The following is a 25,213-nucleotide window of genomic DNA, read 5'->3' as shown; positions in this document are numbered from 1 at the left end:
GTGATTTGATGAAAAGATGTATTGTATATGTTCAAGTGTGTGATAACAATAGCGTGCATTTATAGAACACCTTTAACGTAGGAAAATTATGGAGATATTAGGTGAGGGAAATAAATGGGTTTTAAGGAGAGTCTTATAGGAGAAGAGGGTTTAGGGAGGATATTCCAGAGCATGAGTTATCGAAGGCTGAGGGCAGTGCAAAGGGGAAGAGTGAAAGGAACAGAGAGTTCAGGGTGGGGCTGCAGTGCTAGAGGAGGTTAGACATGGGGATAGGCAAGGCCATGGAGGGATTTAAACACCAGGATGAGAATTTTAAATGTGAAGCGTTTGGGTTCAGAAGTCAATAAAGAAGGAACGAGACTGGCATTTATATGGAGCATTGGCATTGATTCAGAGGCGACACCACATTCAAGGACTTTGGAGCGGGAAGTAAGGTTGGAGATGGGGCGGTAGTTTGCAAGGACAGGAAGGGTAGGTTTTTTGAGGAGTGGGTGATGACGGCAATTTTGAAAGGGAACGGGACAATACAGAGGAGGGGGAACCGTTTAGAATATCAGCTAACGTGGGGGCCAAGACGGTAAGTTGGGTGGTCAGCAGTTTAGTGGGAACAGGGTGGAGAGTTTAAGAGGTGGTCAGGACAGGATGAGCTCGGAGAAGGCATGAGAGGGGATAGAAGAGAAACTGGAGAAGGAGTTAGGTCACAGATCAGCCATGATCTGATTGAATGGCTCAATAGGCTCGAGGGGCTGGAAGAGAAAGGACGAAAGCAGCAGAAGCAACTATCTGATGGTCTCCGTCTTAGTCCAGGAGCTCCTCGCATTTATTGGAAGTGTTGGTGCAGGGCAGGGGGTTTTAAGGAGACTGTTGATGATGGAGAAAAGCTGCAGATTATCTTTGCTCTCCTGGATGTGGAGTTTGGGCAGAGGAAAGTGAGTGTTTGATATGATCCGGCTAGATCTGGTCGGATGGCAAAACCGATACACCTGCACCGTGCGGCACGCCTTGAGGGCTGTGAGGAGCAGGGGGTGCGGAGGCTGTGGGGGATACAACTAGGGGAGTGTTTAAGTTAGGGGTGCCATAAATGCGAAGTGGGGCCGGGGTGAGGAAGGAGCTCGGGTGGGCCAGGTGACACTGGAATGGTGAGGGCTGGAGAAGGAGCAAGGTTAGGTACAGAATGAAGCCAGGGTCGGGTAGAAACCATGGCCTCAATCATACTGTGTGGAGGGGAGGTTCCAGATCTGAAACCCCACCCGAGGGCTTCAGATAATCACCATCTGTTTATTTTGTTTTAATTCATTTGCGTGACATTCAATTTTCAGTTGTGTTGTTAAAGGTTATTATTTTCATTTATATGAATTTCATGCTGAAAAGCATCTCAAATTCGGAATGAACTCTTTGATATACCTTAACCAAGTGCTGAGGAGACCTACTACTGATTTTGTTCATATTGCTGAGCTTCATAACACAGTTGTGTCTCTAGGGTCTTCGCATCACAATGGGGCGTCCTATCAGCAGCCAATTTCCAACCATCCAGGTAATGACCTTTCCAAATGTATGTTGAATTATATCGAGTCAACAGCCATTGGGCCCATCGGATCCGTGCCGGGGTTTATGCTCCACACCAGCCCCCTCCCACCCCTCTCCATCTAACCCTATCAGCATACCTTTCTATTCCTTTCTCCCTCGTGTTTATCTAGCTTCCCATTAAATGCATCAATACTATTCGCTTCAACATGTGGTAACGAGTTCCATATTCTCAGCACTCGCTGGGTAAAGACATGTCTCCTGAATTCCCTATTGGATTTATTAGTCACTCTTATATTTATGACCCCTAGTTTTGGACTCCTACACAAGTAGAAATATCTTCTCTACATCTAACTTATCAAACCTTTTCATTAACTTAAAGCCCTCTATCAGGTCACCCCTGATCAGGTCACCCCTGAGCCTTCGCTTTTACCCCTGATCAGGTCACCCGCTGAGCCTTCGCTTTTGTAGAGAAGGGCCCAGGGTGGTGAGCCTTTCCTGATGGGTAGACCCTCAGTTCTGGTACCATTCCTGTAAATCTTTTCTGCACCTTCTGCAGTGTCACTATATCCTTTTTATAACACGGAGACCAGAACGGCGCATAGTACGCGGTGTGTAGCAAATGTAGTTTGTGTTTGTACAAGTGTCTGCTCTGTCCTGATTAGTCTGCTCACTTCTTCCTTGTTCTGTTGCCCCACCTCCGTCCCCTCTTGTGCAGGACCAGAGTTCTGGTGTTCGATCACGTACTTTGAGATGGATGTGCAGGTGGGGGAGATGTTCAAAGTTCCCTCTAGCTGCCCAATAGTGACAGTCGACGGCTATGTGGATCCCTCCGGAGGAGATCGTTTCTGCCTTGGGCAGCTTTCAAATGTACATAGGACTGATGCCAGTGAGAAGGCCAGGTTAGTGCGAAGGGCGATATTGTCAAACCTGCTGTAAGAGACTGTGCGGCTGACTAACGGCCATTTATACTCTCACTCCTCCGCCCCCAAATATTGTGTTTCCTTCAGGTAATGGAAGATCTGTTCCCAGCCTGCTGCCTGTCTCTCTTTGGGCTGGACATCAGAAGCAATGTCTCAAGATCTTTGCCCAAAGCTTTTTTAAGTTTGTCCCCCGGGAGTTTGACTTGCATTGTGTGAGCTGTGAGCCTGTGCCACAGTGGCTGTTCCTAAATCAGAAACTATTGGAGACTTTTACTCATGGATTCCTCCCTTGCCTCAGTGGGCACTGTGCCACCAAGTGTGGTGCTAAGCCATGAGGAGCAGGAGGTCCCAAGTTCCATCACCATTCCTTGCTGAGAACAGCCTGCACTGGAGAGGAGAAAGGTCGGCTAGGACTCATGCTCTTGCTCACTATGCAGGGACTCTGTCTAGAAAGTACATGTGTGTGGACACGGCTAAAGACAGGATGGAGCTCAGCTGTGATGCCCCCCACAGTTGCATAGCCTGCCAGTGTTCACTGTCTAGGTTCGCACATCAAAAACAGCTACACGTCTGGCACCTGTGAAAATATACCTTCCCAAGCTACAGCACCTTTTAGAAAGGAGCAAATGGGGAGAAGGGGGTAAAAATTAGCACGGCCAGTCTAGCACTGTGCTGCTTTACCCAAATCACTGCATTATATAATCCGGCATAGTTCTGTAGGACATGGAAAATGCTCACTACACCCTTCGAGGACTCTCGGCTACTTCCATTTCTCACAGAACCCTCTCTGAATCAGACTGACGATTGAATACTGTATTTCTGCAGTGTTGTGCTGTGGACTGGTACATACTAAGAACTGGATTGAGAACGCCAAGATTAATTTTGCTTATAATTCTCCCCTGGACTGTCGGAGTGACGAAGGGGTTGTCAGTGAGATCACTTCACTTTTGGCCTGGATTCTAGCACAGTTCTCAAGTGAACGAGCTATGTACTACCCTCAGTGCCATCCCATTCCCCGCTTATCAGATTATGTCGGGCTATGACCAGTGTTCGTGTATGTAATGTGTTTAAAAGTGAGGCTATAGATGGTAATTAAAGAACAGCTTCTGTGCTTGTTTGTGGTGTTGCAGGTTGCACATTGGTAAGGGCATCCAGCTGGAGTGTCGGGGTGAGGGTGATGTCTGGATGCGATGCCTCAGTGACCACGCTGTGTTTGTGCAGAGCTATTATCTAGACCGAGAAGCAGGCAGAGCACCTGGAGATGCTGTACATAAAATTTATCCAGGTGCATACATCAAGGTAAGGATGAATTTCTCATTTCCTATTGCAATCACTCCGCTCTCAATGTAAGCCATGTTGCTGAATAGGAGGACTGGTGCCGAAGGAGCTAGAAGAGAGGGTGAGTCGCCCCAGGGGACATAACATAAGAAATAGGAACAGGAGTAGGCCATACGGCCCCTCGAGCCTCGAGCCTGCTCAGCCATTTAATAAGATCATGGCTTATTCGGGGTGCGTGCAATAAAGAAACATGAAATTAGGGGTGCGTGCAATAAAGGTGCAGCAGTTATAATGGGTGACTTTAATATGCACATAGATTGGGCTAACCAAACTGGAAGCAATACGGTGGAGGAGGATTTCCTGGAGTGCATAAGGGATGGTTTTTTAGACCAATATGTCGAGGAACCCATCTTAGACTGGGTGTTATGTAATGAGAGAGGATTAATTAGCAATCTCGTTGTGCGAGGCCCCTTGGGGAAGAGTGACCATAATATGGTGGAATTCTGCATTGGGATGGAGAATGAAACAGTTAATTCAGAGACCATGGTCCAGAACTTAAAGAAGGCTAACTTTGAAGGTATGAGGCGTGAATTGGCTGGGATGGATTGGCGAATGATACTTAAGGGGTTGACTGTGGATGGGCAATGGCAGACATTTAGAGACCGCATGGATGAACTACAACAATTGTACATTCCTGTCTGGCATAAAAATAAAAAAGGGAAGGTGGCTCAACCGTGGCTATCTAGGGAAATCAGGGATAGTATTAAAGCCAAGGAAGTGACATACAAATTGGCCAGAAATAGCAGCGAACCTGGGGACTGGGAGAAATTTAGAACTCAGCAGAGGAGGACAAAGGGTTTGATTATGGCAGGGAAAATGGAGTATGAGAAGAAGCTTGCAGGGAACATTAAGACGGATTGCAAAAGTTTCTATAGATATGTAAAGAGAAAAAGGTTAGTAAAGACAAACGTAGGTCCCCTGCAGTCAGAATCAGGGGAAGTCATAATGGGGAACAAAGAAATGGCGGACCAATTGAACAAGTACTTTGGTTCGGTATTCACGAAGGAGGACACGAACAACCTTCCGGTTATAAAAGGGGTTGGGGGGGTCTAGTAAGGAGGAGGAACTGAGGGAAATCCTTATTAGCCGGGAAATTGTGTTGGGGAAATTGATGGGATTGAAGGCCGATAAATCCCCAGGGCCTGATGGACTGCATCCCAGAGTACTTAAGGAGGTGGCCTTGGAAATAGTGGATGCGTTGACAGTCATTTTCCAACATTCCATTGACTCTGGATCAGTTCCTATGGAGTGGAGGGTAGCCAATGTAACCCCACTTTTTAAAAAAGGAGGGAGAGAGAAAACAGGGAATTATAGACCGGTCAGCCTGACATCGGTAGTGGGTAAAATGATGGAATCAATTATTAAGGATGTCATAGCAGTGCATTTGGAAAGAGGTGACATGATAGGTCCAAGTCAGCATGGATTTGTGAAAGGGAAATCATGCTTGACAAATCTTCTGGAATTTTTTGAGGATGTTTCCAGTAGAGTGGATAAGGGAGAACCAGTTGATGTGGTATATTTGGACTTTCAGAAGGCGTTCGACAAGGTCCCACACAAGAGATTGATGTGCAAAGTTAGAGCACATGGGATTGGGGGTAGTGTACTGACATGGATTGAGAACTGGTTGTCAGACAGGAAGCAAAGAGTAGGAGTAAATGGGTACTTTTCAGAATGGCAGGCAGTGACTAGTGGGGTACCGCAAGGTTCTGTGCTGGGGCCCCAGCTGTTTACACTGTACATTAATGATTTAGATGAGGGGATTAAATGTAGTATCTCCAAATTTGCGGATGACACTAAGTTGGGTGGCAGTGTGAGCTGCGAGGAGGATGCTGTGAGGCTGCAGAGCGACTTGGATAGGTTAGGTGAGTGGGCAAATGCATGGCAGATGAAGTATAATGTGGATAAATGTGAGGTTATCCACTTTGGTGGTAAAAACAGAGAGACAGACTATTATCTGAATGGTGACAGATTAGGAAAAGGGGAGGTGCAAAGGGACCTGGGTGTCATGGTACATCAGTCATTGAAGGTTGGCATGCAGGTGCAGCAGGCGGTTAAGAAAGCAAATGGCATGTTGGCCTTCATAGCAAGGGGATTTGAGTACAGGGGCAGGGAGGTGTTGCTACAGTTGTACAGGGCATTGGTGAGGCCACACCTGGAGTATTGTGTACAGTTTTGGTCTCCTAACCTGAGGAAGGACATTCTTGCTATTGAGGGAGTGCAGCGAAGGTTCAGGATGGCGGGACTGACCTATCAAGAAAGACTGGATCAACTGGGCTTGTATTCACTGGAGTTCAGAAGAATGAGAGGGGACCTCATAGAAACATTTAAAATTCTGACGGGGTTAGACAGGTTAGATGCAGGAAGAATGTTCCCAATGTTGGGGAAGTCCAGAACCAGAGGTCACAGTCTAAGGATAAGGGGTAAGCCATTTAGGACCGAGATGCGGAGGAACTTCTTCACCCAGAGAGTGATGAACCTGTGGAATTCTCTACCACAGAAAGTTGTTGAGGCCAATTCACTAAATATATTCAAAAAGGAGTTAGATGAGGTCCTTACTGCTAGGGGGATCAAGGGGTATGGCGAGAAAGCAGGAATGGGGTACTGAAGTTGAATGTTCAGCCATGAACTCATTGAATGGCGGTGCAGGCTAGATGGGCCGAATGGCCTACTCCTGCACCTATTTTCTATGGCTGATCCGATCATGGACTCAGCTCCACTTCCCTACCCGCTCTCCATAACCCCTTATCCCCTTATCGTTTAAGAAACTGTCTATTTCTGTCTTAAATTTATTCAATGTCCCAGCTTCCACAGCTCTCTGAGGCAGCAAATTCCACAGATTAACAACCCTCAGAGAAGAAATTTCTCCTCATCTCAGTTTTAAATGGGCGGCCCCTTATTCTAAGATCATACCCCCTAGTTCTAGTCTCCCTCATCAATGGAAACATCCTCTCTGTATCCACCTCGTCAAGCCCCCTCATAATTTGATACATTTCAATAAGATCACCTCTCATTCTTCTGAATTCCAATGAGTAAAGGCCCAACCTACTCAACCTTTCCTCATAAGTCAAGCCCCTCATCTCCGGAATCAACCTAGTGAGCCTTCTCTGAACTGCCTCCAAAGCAAGTATATCCTTTCATAAATATGGAAACCAAAACTGCATGCAGTATTCCAGGTGTGGCCTCACCAATACCCTGTATAACTGTAGCAAGACGTCCCTGCTTTTATACTCCATCCCCTTTGCAATAAAGGCCAAGATTCCATTGGCCTTCCTGATCACTTGTTGTATACAGCAGCTGTGACAAAGCTTAGACTGAATTTGCTTGTTTTTGTTTTTAATAAATGTACTAAAGCTGATTTAAATATTAAATGTTCAATCACTGAATCCAGTTATAGCTTATGTCAGATAAAAACACGCTAATGTGTCCAAGGTTCCAATCTTGTTTACTTGTGAGTCTGAGAGACCTGAACAAGGTGTAGCTTGGATTCCGTGTAGCTCGTGCAAGTTCAGAGTGCTTTTTGATGCTGGTTTTGATTGACAGTGAGGGACTGCTCCAATGGCTTTTGAGATCTATTTTAATTGATGCCTTGTATTTTTGATTAGTTACGAAGATTTTTTTTGTATCTTGCTATGGTATAGCTTGGTCATCGAAAGGAACGGTATGTATGTAGCCAGTCTAGTGCAACATGTTCCTTTCTTTCCTCCCTTTTGTTCTTTCATTGAACAGTTTGGGAGGTTCCATAAGTTCAATACTCCTGTGAAACTTTTTGTCAGCTCGTAGTTGAAACTTATTGAAGAGAATTGCTGAGACGGAGGAGATGTTCAGGGATAGTGAAGCAATCTATTTTTGAAACTGTGTTAGCTGCTCTATTGTCGTGATTAGCAATTTAGTCTGAGCTACATTGTCAGTCAGTTTGTGTGCACCAGTTTGAAGAGCTCGGGAAGGTATTGTAGTACAAAGTATTTCTTTGCATATGCTGACAGTAATTGGGTTCGTTGTTACAGTGCCAATGTCTCAGCTATTTAGCTTTAGTTCACAGCCTGTGGGAGCTGACATAATGAGCGTTGTACAGGAAGCTGCACGGTGCAGTGGATTAGATAATGACCTCTCACCTCGTGAGGCCAGTCAGGAGATGAGTCCTCCTCTCTGGCTGCAAGATTCCTGTGTGAAAGCTTGGGCAGTCTCAATCCAGCTTCACTTGGGCATGATCCCACAGCACAAACCAGTCCCAAACTACAAGCGAATTGGCAATCTCACTCAACATCACAGGTGAGTGGTGTCAGGAAAGGAAAGATTGTTTCACTGATGGGATTTGGCTTGCTCCCTGAAGGCTAGGGCAGAGTAGAAGGAGCTTTAATCTGCATCTGGATGGACTCTTTCTGACCTGGGAGTGATTGATGCTGACACAGAAATGTGAAAAATTTCAACACCCAGCATCAACATTCCTCACCTTAATGATGCAAAACTTTAAAAAAAATGTAATGGAAAGAGCTCTCCTTCCCCCCCCCCCCCCCCCCCCCCTCCTCCGCCTCCCGGCCCTGCTCCCGGCTTTCCCCCTGCTCCTGGCCGCTCCCGGCTTTCCCCCGGCCTCCCTCCCGGCTTTCCCGCTCTCTTTCCCCCCCCCCCCCTGCTCCCGGCTCCCGACGTTCCTAGTTGCAGCATAACGTTTCCAGGTTCTCTGCACAGACTTTGTGCCTTATTTGAGTGATCTTCGGCCGGACACTCCTGTCATCCTCCTTCAAACACTTAGTTTGTTTCCTGCGTCTGGAAGACCAATCCGATCCATTCCGCCCTGCCATATAATCCTTTGCCAGCTCCACTTTACCTTACTACCTCCCTCCTTGCCTTCATCTCTATCTTCAGCATCTTCTCCTGAGCTGCTCTTTCACCTGCTCCTGTCCACCACACCAAGTAAAGAGCATTATATTTATTGTTTGAAATGGTTTGTTGAGTATATTCAGGACAAATGGATAGATATTTCGATATCCAGAGATATAGGGATAGTGTGGGAAGATGGAGTTGAGGTAAAAGATCAGCCATGAAGTTACTAAATGGCGGAGCCGGTTTGAAAGTCTGAATGGCCGTCTCCTATTTCTCCTTCTTACTTTTCACTGTCCTTTTTTTCCACGCAGGTATTTGATTTACGTCAGTGTCACCGTCAGATGCAGCAACAGGCAGCCACTGCACAGGCTGCAGCAGCAGCACAGGCTGCTGCCGTGGCAGGGAACATTCCGGGCCCTGGCTCTGTGGGAGGCATCGCACCTGCTGTTAGTAAGTAGCAGTACATTGGGCCTCACGCTTACTGTCTGTCTCTGCAGAATAATCACACAATAATCCCCAATCCTCATCTTCCGGCTGAGAATTTAAACCCTCTGTGGTGGATGTAAAAGATCCCTCGGCAGTCTTTGAAGAGGAGCAGGGCAGTTCTCCTGATGTCCTGGCCAATTATTTACCACTCAACCAACATCACTAAAAAACAGATTATCTGATCATTATCTCGTTGCTGTTTGTGGGAGCTTACTGTGCACAACTTGGCTGCCAAGATTCCCGACAGTGACTTTACAGGTACTTCAAAAAAAAAAGTTCTTCATTGACTATGAAGCGCTTTGTGACGACCTAAAGTTGAGAGAGGTTCTGTATAAATTCAAGTTTGTTCGTTTGTTCTTGCATCAATGTCTCATACTCTATTCAGTTAGGTACTGATGCCAGCTCATCTGTATCACCCTAAGGCAAATTGCAGGTTGGGGGGCAATTAAATAGCAGGGCATCTCCCTCTACAGCTTCTAAAGTGGCAGGGTGTCCTTAAAAGGACCAGCTAATAAATTGGCATTTACAGTGCCCATTTGGTACTGTTATGGGGATTGGACAACCATGGTACGCCAATCCACTTATTCCAGCCAATCCTTTAATCGCCTTTTTGTGTGAAAGTAAGGCTGAGAAGCCCTGCTTCAATGCTCACCTTAGTGGGGAGTGCGTGGTCACGTGCACTCAGAAAATTCTCCATTGGTGATGTCAGTGCCAGTTTGGTTCGGTACAACATCCTGTCTATTTTTTTGATTCATAATCTTGCCAGTTTCAACTCTGTCCTGAAATGAGATGCTATTTCACAGATAAGGACAGGGAGGTAGCCCATAGCCACATTGCATATCTCGCATTAGCTGCATCTCTGAGAACGACCACTTCCTGTCCTCTCTGCTGAATAATGGGGAAAAAGCAAACTTTAATGCTGTTATGAAAAACAAATGATTGCAAAGCTTGAATGTGAAGAGTGACAGCTGTGAAGGAATGTGCCTTTCACAGTGGGAAGCACACCGTTTGATTCCTCAGTTGTAAACTATTTGAACTTGTGTTGTGAAGGACGGAATTAATATTAAGATGCCACTTTTATCTTTAAACCTCCGAGGCTATTCTAATTGCAATATGAATAACTTGGTTCAGCTAAACCTACAGCATTTCAACCTTCTCCTCCCTCCCCCCCCCCCCCACCCCACCATCCCACCCTGAAAATGAAATATTAATAGGATTTTGTTTGTCTCCATTTGGGAAAAAATTGTCTGGTATTTACAAGCAGTTCTCTGACTGTATCAATCACTCTGGATCCTTCCTCAAGTGAAGCACCTTCGCAGGCAACTTTAACGAGATCAGATGGTTGTGTCGCGGCTTACAATGCTTTGTCATCCTGCATGTAGCACCAGTCTGTCGCATCCTGCACTGCTGAAGTCTCTTTATTGTTTCAGGTCTTTCTGCAGCTGCGGGTATTGGAGTTGATGACCTGAGGCGTCTTTGCATCCTCCGACTGAGTTTTGTAAAGGGCTGGGGACCAGACTACCCGCGGCAGAGCATCAAACACACACCCTGCTGGATCGAGGTCCATCTCCACCGGGCATTGCAGCTCCTGGACGAAGTTCTGCACACCATGCCCATCACTGACCCAGGATCCGTTAACTGACATCGGCTGCCTTTCCTCCCTTTGTTCCCTTCTCCCACCCAGTTATGTCAGAACTTGTAAACTGATCAATTGAATCTGGGGACCTCTGCAGCCACATCAGACTGATACAACATAACTTTATTTTTATATAAGTTTTATCTTATTGCTTATTTACAATGTGCATAAAAGCACAGTCATGAAAAATTCACACTACAACCACGATGGAGATGTTTTTGAAACTTGCTCCCCTTATCTCTGCACAATGTATTTATTTGGTCTTCTGATCAGGATTTGCAGCAAGTAGGCCAGCAAACCGATCATGTGGGTCTAGTTCAATTCCCAGTGCAGAATCGGATCAGGATTTGCTTGCTCTGACATTGGATTTTCTGTGTAACCGGTTTATCAGGACAAGAATCTTCAAACAGCGTTGATTTCTACCCGAGTGATTTTTATTTTGCTCTTTGTTTTGTTGAAGGGAACTTAAGGTCTGTTATTCTGCTGTTGGTAGATGTCTCTCTATTGTGCAACAACTTAGCCTAAACTAGAGGTGAAAATACTGAGACCTGCCTTAACTATCCAATCAGACAATATAGTCCTGTGCTGCTTCTTTAATCGCTGAAGTTTCTCCATGGCCAGGTAAAGGTGTTACAAAGTATAGTGAACTGACAGAGCAGACAGAGGATGGATAGTTTGAAAGCAGCCCATTGCCTTGTACCTTTTAACACTGATATTGTTCACTGCTGCTTGTCCCTTCCACCCCTGCAAGATGCGACAGCGGGAGGGATCGAGTGCGTTCTCCTTGCGTGGAATTCCAGATCCGTGTGGCTGGATAGTGTCCATTCCCTCTGCAGCAGAGCTCAAGTGAGAGCGCACACTCTAGTCCCAAAGTCTGAAATACCACGAAGGCCTCACTACAAGCACAGTTCTGGAGTCTAGCTTCTTGTAAAAGAGGAATGTTTAACCATCAGCCACAGTGATTTTCATTTAGATTCTATTGCATTACTGTGAGCTGAAGCTTTACAGATTCTTTATAAGACCTAGCAGTCTTCCTTCACCTCACTCTTCCCCCTCTCTGTAGCTTGGGCCTGCCAAAGGTTTCAACAGGCTGTAATACATAACATCATCTGAGGGTTTAATTACAACTCACCTCACCTTTCACCAAACAATAGTGCTCACACCAGACTGAACACCCAGTTACCAGCTGTTGGTGTAACATTGTTACTTCTAGGACTGTGGCACAGAACAATTTAGATCCAATCTCTTAACTAGTGCAGTGACAAAAATGTATCTGACCACGCAAAGTTATGACAAGCTGGTCTTGCATCTGTCTGGATTCAGTTCAAGTTTGGTTCCTTAATCGCACCTATAGTTAAGCTGTGGTCTTTCTGTGATGTATTCATGCTAATGTGACCAGGAGGTGCACTGGAGTGGCCAGTACAGACTTCTCATCATCTGCCTGCCTCCTTGTAATAGCATCACTATCCACCATTCCATGTCAGCACTGCATGCAGCCCAGAGTCTGTGTTTAAATCAAACGACATAGATTCATCCCAGAGCTGCGTTTCCTGATCTTTGTCATCGTGCAGTGATTCTCTCCGCAGATCAGGTGAAAGCAGGATTGGGTTCAGTTCTGACCCTTTCTCCTGTCAGCTATTGTGCTGACACTTGCTGTCTAGGTTCATATATGAAGATTGTTGCCTGGCAGAAGAACCAGAGGCTGATAGATCCAGACTTCAGCAAGAGCCTTCAGGAAAAGGGGGAGGGAGATGAGCAAAAACACTAGACTAAATTCAAGCAACGGCATGCAGCAAACTCAGCCAAAAATGGCTGAGGATTCTCTTGGTCACGATAAACATTTCATTTCTAATAAATGCCCTGCCTTTTACACAGTTTGTACCCATGAAAGACTGGTTACAAAGGAAAGCACCAGACCCGTTGAATTGGAGGATTGAGCCAGCTCAGTCCTCATCTACCCTGAGCTCCCCTTGCTCATGGACCACAGAGCAAATATACAAGTTATATTACACAGCTGGCGAAGGATTTTAATTGTGATAGTTCCATGATTTCTTATTGTTTGGACAGTGTAGTGGGAGCTTTACGCTGCATGCTGTACCTGAGCTAGGAGTGTTACTCTATCTAATCTATCTATGCTGTGCCTAATGGGGCAGTGTAAAAGTGTACTGGCAATAGATCTCATCCTGATGGAAACAGTAAGAAATCCTAGCTGTCCCCACCTCTTCACATTTTACTGGATTTGGTCAGACCTGCCGTGCTCTGCTCTTCCCAGGCCTGTTCATACTCTGCTTCTGTCAACCTCTTGCAATGCTCTCTGAATCGAGGGAGAGGGAGAAGGGGTCGCTTATTATAAGCTTCACTTTGTGCTAGTTACCGATGTGTGAAGGGTTCCTGGTTTGGCACCAGGAACCCTGAAACCCCCCCCCCCCCCCCCCCGAGGCGTGCCACTGACATCTCCTGTTCCGCGAGTTGTGCAGCCGTGCTTCAGTGGCCTGAACCCCATGTTGCAGGAAGCATGTAAAGCAAATTAGTAACTAAGTAGAATATTTTAAGTTACGTGTCATACATTGGTGATGAACTCAAGTGGATTTTCTAAGTCAATTTAATTTTTTTATTCTGTCCTTTAAGATGCAAATGAAAGTCTGACCTGAGGCACAGGCTGTGGTGGAGGTTGACTGTTAATCATCTCTCTGTCCTCCACTGCCAAACAAGGCAGCAATAGAACATCGCTAAAGATCAAAAGTAATTTACAGACGTTCTTCAGGGCTTATTGGAAAATGCTTTGGCATGAGTCATATACTTGTGCAGATACCTGACTCTACATTTCTACCTGGCCAGCTGTGACTGCAGTTGTAGGTGGCCAACTGTGACTGTGTATGCAGTTGTACCTGAGCTGTGACTGTGTGTGTGCAGCTGTACCTGAGCTGTGACTGTGTGTGCAGCTGTACCTGAGCTGTGACTGTGTGTGCAGCTTTACCTGAGCTGTGACTGTGTGTGTGTGCAGCTGTACCTGAGCTGTGACTGTGTGCAGCTGTACCTGAGCTGTGACTGTGTGTGCAGCTGTACCTGAGCTGTGACTGTGTGTGCAGCTGTACCTGAGCTGTGACTGTGTGTGTGTGCAGCTAAACCTGAGCTGTGACTGTGTGTGCAGCTGTACCTGAGCTGTGACTGTGTGTGCAGCTGTACCTGAGCTGTGACTGTGTGTGCAGCTGTACCTGAACTGTGTGTGCAGCTGTACCTGAGCTGTGACTGTGTGTGTGTGCAGATAAACCTGAGCTGTGACTGTGTGTGTGTGCAGCTAAACCTGAGCTGTGACTGTGTGTGTGTGCAGCTGTACCTGAGCTGTGACTGTGTGCAGCTGTACCTGAGCTGTGTGTGCAGCTGTACCTGAGCTGTGACTGTGTGTGTGTGCGCAGCTGTACCTGAGCTGTGACTGTGTGTAGTTGTACCTGAGCTGTGACTGTGTGTGTGCACCTGTACCTGAGCTGTGACTGTGTGCACAGCTGTACCTGAGCTGTGACTGTGTGTAGTTGTACCTGAGCTGTGACTGTGTGTGTAGTTGTACCTGAGCTGTGACTGTGTGTGTGCAGCTGTACCTGAGCTGTGACTGTGTGTGCAGCTGTACCTGAGCTGTGACTGTGTGTGTGCAGCTGTACCTCATTTCTATATGTAGCCTTGTGTTGCAAGGGTGGAAACCAGTGGATTATGTCTGATTCATTATTGAGCACCCAGAAGTTAGTTGATGCTTCATTACGGTTATCATTCTCCTCCCCCTCCCCCCGGCCAAATGTGGTGTTAAATAGGAAAACTCCTTGAGAGAAGGTGAGCGTACACACATATTCCTAATTAAACACTTGCCCAGGTTGCTAGCACTGCATTCCCTCCTTCCTCTTGCAGCAGCAGATGCTTGGAGAGGAATTATTTTGTTATAAAAATCCTGGCCTGAGAGTTAGTCCTTAGATTTCACTGAGAAATTGCACACAGAAAATTCCCTGGTACTGAAACATTCCATATTAATGTAGAGTCCTAGATGCAGATATAAACTGTACCCAGTACCACTGTAATCAGATACAGTAGCACGTGTATTTCTAATTACATTTTAGGTTTAAGATTTTTCTGTTGTGTTTCTATTTATACAGTTACTGAGTAAACAATTAAAATGACAGGCTGTGGTACAAATGAGTGCAGCTGGGATGTTTCTGATATGCTGTTTTATCCAGACCCTGTTGTATGTGTAACATTTCCTGGCAAGCAGTTGTAGGATTGTCAGAATTTGCTGTGTTTAGAAGAGGTTTAAACTGCCCTGATCACATGTATAAAATCTTTTGTCACACATCTGTGGGTTTTTTGCCTTTTGTGAGGTGTATACAAGAAATGTCGATTGTACCCTATCTCATTATTCCACCATCATCTCATTATTTCTTCTGCCCGAGGGTTCAGTGTGCTACCTGCTGTGGTTCTGAGCCATATGGACCAAAGGAAGGCCCCAAGATTAATGCATGGTGTTCGCTGATCTCTGCCTGGGCAGTTCTTGTGGTGCTACAGTTGATCTTGGGCTGGATAGCAGTGTGCGGAGTCGAGCTGATGCTGATCACTATTCAGTCAGTCCAGCTGGAAAGTGGGCGTGAGGTATGGACCCCATTGGGATACTCTCCATCGTGCAAAGCCTGCAGCTATTCAAGCCTGGATTTTCCAATTAGTTATTTGAAAGCTGGCTGCCTTACACCTGAAAAACAGGTGGATGAGCTTTGAGGGCTCTCGCCCCCATAGAAGCCGACTACAACCCAGAGTCACCACTTTCAGCTGCAGGAAGAGAACTGATTGAAGAAATTAATCTTTGGCGAGTGGGCAGTGTGTGGAGTTGCATAAATACCATACTGGTGTTGCATAGAAAATAGGTGCAGGAGTAGGCCATTCGGCCCTTCGAGCCTGCACCACCATTCAATAAGATCATGGCTGATCATTCCCTCAGTACGCCTTTACTGCTTTCTCTCCATACCCCTTGATCTCTTTAGCTGTAAGGGCCATATCTAACTCCCTCTTGAATATATCCAATGAACTGGCATCATCAACTCTCTGTGGTAGGGAATTCCACAGGTTAACAACCTGTTTCTCCTCATCTCAGTCCCAAATGGCTTATCCTTAGACTGTGACCTCTGGTTCTGAACACCCCCAACATCGGGAACATTCTTCCCGCGTCTAACCTGTCCAGTCCCGTCAAATAATAGAATAAAAAGCTGTGATCAGAATCGAATAGTGTACTGATATTTTCCGGAGTGGCTAGCTAGGAGTTTGATGGAGTCGGGACCAGAGGCACCTCGATATTGCTTGGAGTTGAACAGAATGGCTTAAATTAAGCTGAAGGAAAGAAATGTACACTCATTAGAACCTGATGTCAGAAAGTATAGTAGCAGCCTTGGAATCCAGAGATAGAACTGGGTGTCATGGGTATATTTTATCTTCTGTTATTTCTACTGACTGTTTTATGTTTCTATTTGCCTATGTATGTCCAAATATTTTAAGCAAATGTGTTGTGGTGAATTGGAGGAGGTACTGTTTTATAGTAGTGATGGGGAAAGTTACAGAAAGTAAGTGAGGCACTTGCAGGAAGTAAGCACTATTTGTAAGAATATGTTCCTGGAGGAGTCCTCATGATGGTGTTCATGATATTTTGGAGACACTCAATAGATTCTTTTGTCTGATGTGTGTTCCAGATTCTCTCTCGATAGTTACATATTCCTCTTTGCCTATGCCTCCGATATTACTTTGTGTCTCTCATTTCTTGGTATGTGTTTTTCTTTGAGTTGATCTGCCTCGCTGCCATCTGTCTCTATTTTCATGCCTAAACTGCCTGTTGGAGCGGTTTGTTTCTCCTCTTGTTACTTGAGTCTGTCTATTCTTTCTGTCTTGTTTCTTCATGTCTCTCATCTACTTTTATGCTCTTGTATCTCTTTGCATATTCATTGACATCATCTCAACATCTCTTCGTTTCTCATTGCTGACATGTTTGTTGTAGCGCAGATCTGTTTCTCCACTTGTGATGTTTATAGTGACTTTAAAAAGTCAATATGGCTGCAGAACAAACAGTGGGAAGCTTGTGGCCGAAATAAAGGGGGGTGGGGAGCAAAGTTGGCAGGAATTGATGGGCGGAATAGGCGCTGAGTATGAATTTGTTGTGGACCTTCAAAAGGAAGCCAGACCAGTTTCTGCAAGTAGAAGACATCTGGAGTTTAGAAGGTAGGTACCACCAGTGTTAGCAGTTCATGTGGCCGCCTGGTGCTTGCTTGATCATCTTTGGGAGGCTGAGAGGAATTTTCCAGAGTTTTCATTTAGCTTGGTGTAAGGTTTTACTTTTTTCCAAGACTGAGAGGTTGCAGCATTTAGGCTGCACCATGTCTCAATGAGACAGGCTGGATGGACCAAATCTAGTCCTCCTCTCATCTGTGCTTATTTCTAGAGATGCTGCTCATGTCTCCTAACTCAGTTTGTTGAAGACTGGTCAATAACTTCTGAAATTATGATACATATGGTGAAAGTTTGGGAGCATCTAGGGTTCAGTGAGTATAATATTACAATCTAATTGCGAGCAATATGGATAGCACTACAAAAATATTTAACTTTAAGAAGCAAACTTCAAGGGAAAGCAAAATGATTTTTAAAAATGTTAATTGGAGCACAACTAATGGCTGAAAAATATTTAGTGCAAAGTGGAGGTTATCTAATGTTTCATGTAGCTTTCAATCAAAATGTATTCCTGCCAAATTGAAACAGATTGAAGGGTAACAAATCCAATATGGTTAAGTAAGAATATGAAGACACATATTAAAAATGTTTGTGATGGGAAACTTGGCTCCAGGGACAAAGAAATAATGAAATAGTTGTTATTTGAAATCTGCCTTTGCCCAAGAAGAGAGACGAAGGTGATCTTCCAGGAGCAGGAGACCGAGCTCGACAGCATGGAAATAACGAGGGGTATACGGTCATAACATGTCCAATAATCTTAACCGACAAAATACCTGGTCCAGACAACTTGTACTCATGGGTCTTAAATGAAATGAGATGGTAATTAATTGAGACTTTTTATCCCCTTTATTAAAGTTGTTTTTTGGTCACAGCATGTTAACATATGGTGCATTCTGGTGGTGAGTGAGCATTACTTAGCAGCTGAGGTTTTAGATGGGCCTGGGGAATGATTCCAGCCAGTTACTGCTGTCCTGGTGGGTGTTGGTTGCTACAAGGACTTTGATGATTACCCTGTTTGGGTGGGTGGGTGGAGTGGACTCCAGGGGATGAAAATTCGCTCGCACCTCATTTGAGACGTTAAGCTAGGCAGAGCGGTAATTTTAGTGCCTTGAAAAAGTTTGCGCCCTCTGCCCAGAAATTCGACAGAAAAAGTCTTAAGAGCTGACGGGCACTAAATCAACCGTTGCACCCCAGAGCTTCGGGGGGTGGCCATCAGGAAAGTATGATCGGTAAATTCTGCGGACAAATTGCGCATGTGCCAAACTCCCAATAGACCCCGGGAGCAGCCGACTCTTAAGCTCGGCAATTCAGCTATAAGCATGCGCACTTCAAGACTCACGCACCTGTCCGGGAGGATGGATGCCGACGCAGCCTTTGAGGTGCTCCTGGAGGCCGTGGGACTGCCTGAAGGGGGACGAAGGCCATCGCCCATAGTCTTCAGGAGGTAGCACAGCACATCTTTGCCAGTATCACGGTGCCTAGGACCTCCACTCAATGTCGGAAAAAATTCAATGACATGTCTAGGGTCGTCGGGGTGAGTACTCGTTACATTATCGTTGCAATGTCTTCATATGAGCCGCATTGCTTGACACTTCCTACACCATCTCAATATGTGCCAATGCATGCTCCTCGTTGCTGTACACACCCTCAAAGCTTTCTGTAGCCTCCCCATCCATACATCTCTCACCTAGCTATCGACTCAGCCTGAGGAAACCAACAAGGCCTTTTAAGTCTCCACATGCGGTCACAGGTTTTCAGCATCTTACTCGTGCCTCCTTGTGCCCAGACCCCACCTTTTACACATCTACTGTGAGCTGCCACGTAGGCTGTGATGTAGACATTCACATGTTGCGACTCACTGGAGACAGATGTTGCACACGTAGCTACACACCCACTGACAACTTCTTGTTTTGCTCATTTGTAGGCCAAGCTCCCCACAACAGGCGAGAGCAGCAGCGGACGGGAGGAGGGGAGCCAGACCTCCAGGACCTCACAGCCATAGAGGAGCGAGTGAATGTCCCCATCGGCCCAGGAGTCGGAGCGGTGGTGGTCAGACAGGCAGAGCCCCCACAGGACACTGACTGTTTGTCAATGAGATGTTTGTTTTTGGTGACACCCCTCGCCCTTAATCCCACATGCCTTGCAACATGTATCTGAAAAAATAACAATGCCCCCTCCTCCTTTCCTCCCTGCCCCCTCCCCAGCTGCTACCCAAATGTGCCACCGCCTGCGCATCAGCTAACGTACTCACATGAGGAGGAGAATGTCGGGACATCTCTCGTCACCGACCGGGACCCGACGCCAGTGCCCGCGAGCGGGGACAGCAGCTCGGGAGGACACCATCAACTTTCGGGGCTTCCCAGATCTTGACGCTCCTGGACCCAGTGGCCTGCAGCAACGCGAGGGGATGCTCAGGGGCTAGCTCTCCAGAGAGTAAGTCGGCCCATGCGTCCTACTAAGAGTCAGGCAGGACCTTGATTAGGAGGCTCTGAACCAGGGAGTCATAGCAAATGCACCATGAGATGATGGGTGCATTGGGGACTGTGCCGCAGAGCGTGGCGGAGATTGCCTTCACTATGGCCCATGCCTCTCAGCAGTCCACTGAGACCATCGTTGCCTCTCTAGACCAGCAACCGGTCTCAGCGAGCGACAGTGGGATCCCATAGGTCATAGCACATGCCATCATTGACATAGCAGCAGCCGTGACATCACAGGCCGAAGCCACTCAATGTCATCGTGGTGACATGCACACACTGGTTGCTGGCATCCACTCTCAGACTGCAGCGTTTCATGTGCTCCCAGCATTCCTTCCAGCTCAGTGATGCCATGCAAACTTTGCTGCAATCCTCTGTGTTCCCCGCAGTCTGACGGGGAACAGATGGTGCAGCAGGAGGCCAGCAATCTGTGGGGGCACATACTGCTCCTGATTCTCTGGCGCAGCCCCGGAGGAGTGGCAGTGTGCAGCTGGAAATGGAAGTTGCAGTCGTTGCTCATGATGACGGCATTCCGGCTTCCATCACTGCCAGTCTGCCGTTGTGCACGACACCTCCTACACCCCAGCCGTCCCACACTGTTGCCGCCCATCCTGAGACGGAGCAGTCAGCAGCTGCCTCCTCCATGCGCACAGCTGATTAAAGGCGTCCTCCTCGGCCATCTGCATTCCTCAGAGACACAGCAGCCCTCAAGCAGTCTTGCTGCAGAACATGAACTTGTGATCACCAACACCTTGTTCCACCAGAGGGACAAATACAAGGCATCGTGGCAACACCTTCGCTCCAAACACTGGCACCTGCTCGACTATGTCATCATCCGAGCCAGGGATTGCAAGGATGTGCGCATCTCCCGACAGGAGCTGATGACTGCTGGACGGACCACCATCTAATCCGATGCGTCATTGACATCAACATAACCCTAAAGCGGACGGGGCAGCAGAAGCAGTGCCGCAAAAAAGTCAATGCAGGGGCACTTAAAGACCCAGATAAAGAGAGCCCTATACAGCCACGCCTCACAGCTAACCAGTGTGCCTTGATGACCCCGAGACGCAGAATTCCCACAGTGCTTGGTCTGCCCTCCAGGCCTCCATAACCAATGCCTGCAAAGAGACGCTCAGTCACTCGACCATGAAACATCAGGATTGGTTTGATGAGAATGATCAGGAGATCCAAGAGCGAATAGATCGCAAACAAAGGGCATTCCTCAGCCTTAAGCAACAACCTAACTCGGGAGCAACAAAGCAGCATTACAAATGGCTCAAGGCTGAGGTTCAACAAAAAACCTGGGACCTAAAGAACAGGTGGTGGATGGAGAAAGCACAGGAGATACAGCAGCTGGCCGACAGCCATGATGTGCGAGGATTCTTCATTGCAGTCAAGGCTACCTACGGTCCAAACTCCCAAGGCCCCACCCCACTCCTGGCCAAGAACGGGGAAACACTCATCAAGGAGACCGAGGCAGTCAGGGCCCACTGGAAGGAGCACTTTGAAGATCTCCTCAACCGAGACTCTGCCTTTGACTCGAGTGTTCTCAACTCTATCCTGCAGCATGCTAGCCGCCACCACCTCAGTAAAACCCCAACACTGCATGAGGTAGAAAAAGCCATCAGGCAGCTTAAGAACAACAAGGCTACGGGACCGGATGGAATCCCTGCTGAGGCACGAAGTGTGGCAGAGAGGCACTACTGGCGCGAATACATGACCTCATCTCTCTCATCTGGAGGGAGGAGAGCATGCCGGGAGATCTGCGATGCAGTGATCGTGACAATCTTTTTTTAAAAAGGGGACAAGTCCGACTGCGGCAACTACAGAGGAATCTCCCTGCTATCAGCCACTGGGAAGGTCGTCGCTAGAGTCCTCCTCAACCGTCTTCTCCCTGTGGTTGAGGAGCTCCTCCCGGAGTCACAGTGCGGATTTCGTCCCCTACGGGGCACAACGGACATGATCGTTGCAGCGCGACAGCTGCAGGAAAAATGCAGGGAACAGCACCAGCCCTTGTACATGGCCGCCTTTGACCTTACAAAGGACTTTGACATTGTCAATCACGAGGGTCAATGGAGCGTCCTCCTCTGTTTTGGATGCCCCCAAAAGTTCGTCATCATCCTCCGCCTGCTCCACGACGACATGCAGACCGTGATCCTTACCAATAGAGCCATTACAGACCCAATTCATGGCGGGACCGGGGTCAAACGGCTGCGTCATCGCCCCAACCCTCTTCTCAATCGCTGCCTTGCTCCACCTCATGGTCGACAAGCTCCCCGCTAGAGTGGAACTAAACTACAGAACCAGTGAGAAGCTATTCAACCTAATCCATCTCCAGACCAGATCCAAGACTACCCCAACCTCTGTCGTTGAGCTACAGTACGCGGACGACGCCTGCGTCTGTGCACATAGAGGGTGAACTCCAGGACATAATCGACGTATTTACTGAGACGTATGAAAGCATACGCCTTAGGCTAAACATCCGTAAGACAAAGGTCCTCCACCAGCCTGTCCTCGCCGCACAGCACTGTCCCCCAGTTATCAAGATCCATGGCGTGGCTCTGGACGACGTGGACCACTTCCCATATCTCGGGAGCCTCCTATCAACAAGAGCAGGCATTGATGACGAGATCCAACACCGCCTCCAGTGCAGCCTTTGGCCGCCTGAAGAAGAATGTTTGAAGACCAAGCCCTCAAACCTGCCACCAAGCTCATGGTCTATCAGGCTGCAGTAATACCCGCCCTTCTTTATGGCTCAGAAACATGGACCATGTACAGAAGACACCAAGTTGCTTGAGAAATACTACCAACAATGTCTCCCAAGAGCCTACAAATCCCCTGGGAGGACAGACGCACTAATGTTAGCATCCTCGACCAGGCCAACATCCCCAGCATAGAAGCACTGGCCACACTCGATCAGCTCCGCTGGGTAGGTCACATCGTTTGCATGCCCGACACGAGACTCCCAAAGCAAGCACTCTACTCTGGTTCGTTTGCCGTGAAGGAGTTCAAAGGTGGGCAGAGGAAACGTTACAAGGACACCCCCTCAAAGCCTCCCTGATAAAGTGCAACATCCCCACCGACACCTGGGAGTCCCTGGCCAAAGACCGCACTAGGTGGAGGAAGTGCATCTGGGAGGGCTATGAGCTGCTCAAGTCTCGTCGCCGAGAGCGTGCAGAAATCAAGCACAGGCAACGGAAAGAGCGTGCGGCAAACCAGTCCCACCCATCCTTTCCCTCAACGACTTTCTGCCCCACCTATGACGGAGATTGTGGTTCTCGTATTGGACTGTACGGCCACCTAAGAACTCATGTTAAGAGTGGAAGCAAGTCTTCCTCGATTCCGAGGGATTGCCTATGATGATGATGCTGCAGCCACTGAGGAACTGTTGAGGTGGAGTTGTAGGCTAAGGACGGGGGTTGAGGCAGAGAGTTAGCAAATGCCTACGCAAAACACGTTAATTGAAGGTGTCCCCCTGTGTGCCATGTAAATAATGATGCTTAAGTCACTCGTATGTTATATGATTTGCAGGTGCTCCATTTTGTATTGTTTCAGGGGATGGGGTTGTCTGGATTTTTGGACGGATTTCTTTGCAATAAAATGTTACGTTGAACATTTCCTGCAGCCTCTGCTGCATGACTGTTGACTTGTAACGGACAGGTGGTATCTTGCCTAAGTACGCCCTCATAATTAGCTGCATCCCTCAGCACACTCCATTTGTGAAGCGGTCCATTACGAGCCACCGCTGAACAGCCCTACTGCCGACAACATTGGCACACTGCCACCTCCGTGGTTGCTGCTGGTCGTCTCTGTCTTGCTGGACATTCAGGGCATCGTCATGCTAATCTTCCTGCCGCTGCTCATCCTCCTCCTCCTCTTCGTCTTCTTGAGATGGGCCTTCGATCCGCACTGGCGAGGCCTGATCCCTCATGATGGCCAAGTTGTGCAGCATGCAGCACACCACAATAAATAGCGAGACCTATTGAGGGGAGTATTGAAGGCTACTTGCAGAGCGATCCAGGCATCGGAATCGCTGCTTTAGCGCCCCTATAGTGTGCGCTATGACGTTGCAGGTGGCGGCATGGCTCTCGTAGCATTCTTCTGGCCAGGCCGTATCCCTTGTCCCTGAGCAGCCTGCCTCGGCCTTGCCATGGTGGCTGAACCAGTCCAGGCACAGTGCTCTTCCCCAGGATGCGCTGCATGTGGTCCCACACCAGTTGCACATTTAGGGCCAAGTTGTGCAGCATGCAGCACACCACAATGAATAGTGAGACCTGTTGAGGGGAGTATTGAAGGCTGCCTCCAGAGCAGTCCGGGAACGATGTCTCCGCAAGATCCTGCAAATCCCCTGGGAGGACAGGCGTGCCAACAACAGTGTCCTCATCCAGGCTAACATCCCCAGTGCTGAAGCACTGACCACACACGATCAGCTTCGCTGGGCAGACCACGTAGTTCGTATGCCAGATACGAGACTCCTTAAGCAAGTGCTTTATGCGGAGCTCCTTCGTGGTAAACGAGCCAAAGGTGGGCAACGGAAACGTTACAAGGACACCCTCAAAGCCTCCCTGGAAAAGTGTGACATCACAGACACCTGGGAGACCCTGGCCGAAGACCGCCCGAGGTGGAGAAAGTGCATCCGGGAGGGCGTTGAGCTCTTTGAGTCTCAATGCAGAGAGTGTGAAGAGGTCAAGCGCAGGCAGCGGAAGGAGCATCCGGCAAACCAGCCCCACCCACCCCTTCCCTCGATGAATGTCTGTCCCACCTGTAACAGGGTCTGTGGCTCTTGTGTTGGACTGTTCAGCCACCAAATAACTCACTTTGGGAGTGGAAGCAAGTCTTCCTCGATTCCGAAGGACTGCCTATGATGACATTTAGGAAGTGGTAGCCCTTTCTGTTTTTGCATTCTGGAATGGTGCTCACAAGGCCACGTGCGTGCAGTCAATTGCACCTTGCACCCTCAGGAAGCCCGCTATCCTGGCAATCTCACGTGCACTCATCCTGTTTCTCCCTGGTCATCGGGAAGGCAATGGAGTCCATTCAACAGCTGTAGCGAACCTGTGTGATGTCGCGGATGCAGCGATGTGCTGCAAATTGTGAAACGCAGCATATGTCCCCGATGCACCCTGAAGGAGCCGGAGACACAGAAGGTGAGTGCCACCTGTGACTTTCACTGCGACGGGCAGTGCAGTCCTTGTGCCGATGTGAGGCTGCAGGTCTTCCTGTAGCAGAAGGCATATCTCTGCAACAACTTCCTTTCGGAAGCTCAACCTTCTGACGCACTGCTTGTCGGACAGGTCCAGGTATGAACGTTGCTGCCGGTAATGCCATGGGATGGGTAAGGCCTCCTGCCCCGACGTCTAGGAGCTCTCCTCCTTCGGCCGGCAACATGGCCAACAGCCCTTCTTTGTTCACGACGCCTTGCTAGAGCATGTAGAATGCGACGCTGGCAAACAAGTACTCCCATTAAAGTTTTACAAATAAGTTTGTCTGCCGCTGCAAACTCCGAGGGTCACTACCGAGCTGTGTGTAAATGTACTGAATGTGACCACCAAGGGAAGTGCTCCCTCATCCCTTTCAGTAGCCACCATTAACGACTGTGCAAGCCTGCACCAACTGGTTTTCCAGACATTCTTGGCATCTGCTAAATAAGGCGGCCGCACCTAATTTTCCGACTGGGCGTTGCACCAGGAATACGTCATAGAAACATACAAACATAGAAAATAGGTACAGGAGTAGGCCATTCGGCCCTTCGAGCTGCACCACCATTC

At 47.8% G+C, this 25,213-nt stretch overlaps 1 protein-coding gene across 2 annotated transcripts in view; it reads left to right on the top strand.

Annotated features, from left to right (window-relative positions):
• smad10a (SMAD family member 10a) overlaps positions 1–15,063 on the top strand; it is an 83,683-nt gene extending 68,620 nt beyond the window's left edge. For both annotated transcript variants that reach the window (XM_070868510.1, XM_070868511.1), the window contains 5 exons: positions 1,481–1,534; positions 2,243–2,426; positions 3,578–3,746; positions 8,918–9,056; positions 10,523–15,063. In XM_070868510.1, coding sequence (XP_070724611.1) covers positions 1,481–1,534; positions 2,243–2,426; positions 3,578–3,746; positions 8,918–9,056; positions 10,523–10,734 — 758 coding nt within the window. In that variant the 3' untranslated portion in view covers positions 10,735–15,063. The remainder of the gene's footprint in view (positions 1–1,480; positions 1,535–2,242; positions 2,427–3,577; positions 3,747–8,917; positions 9,057–10,522) is intronic.
• Positions 15,064–25,213: the final 10,150 nt, after the last annotated feature.

The sequence above is a fragment of the Pristiophorus japonicus genome, chromosome 30 (assembly GCF_044704955.1).
Source record: "Pristiophorus japonicus isolate sPriJap1 chromosome 30, sPriJap1.hap1, whole genome shotgun sequence".
NCBI classification, from domain to species: Eukaryota; Metazoa; Chordata; class Chondrichthyes; family Pristiophoridae; genus Pristiophorus; species Pristiophorus japonicus.
This window is presented reverse-complemented; position numbering and strand designations above follow the sequence as displayed.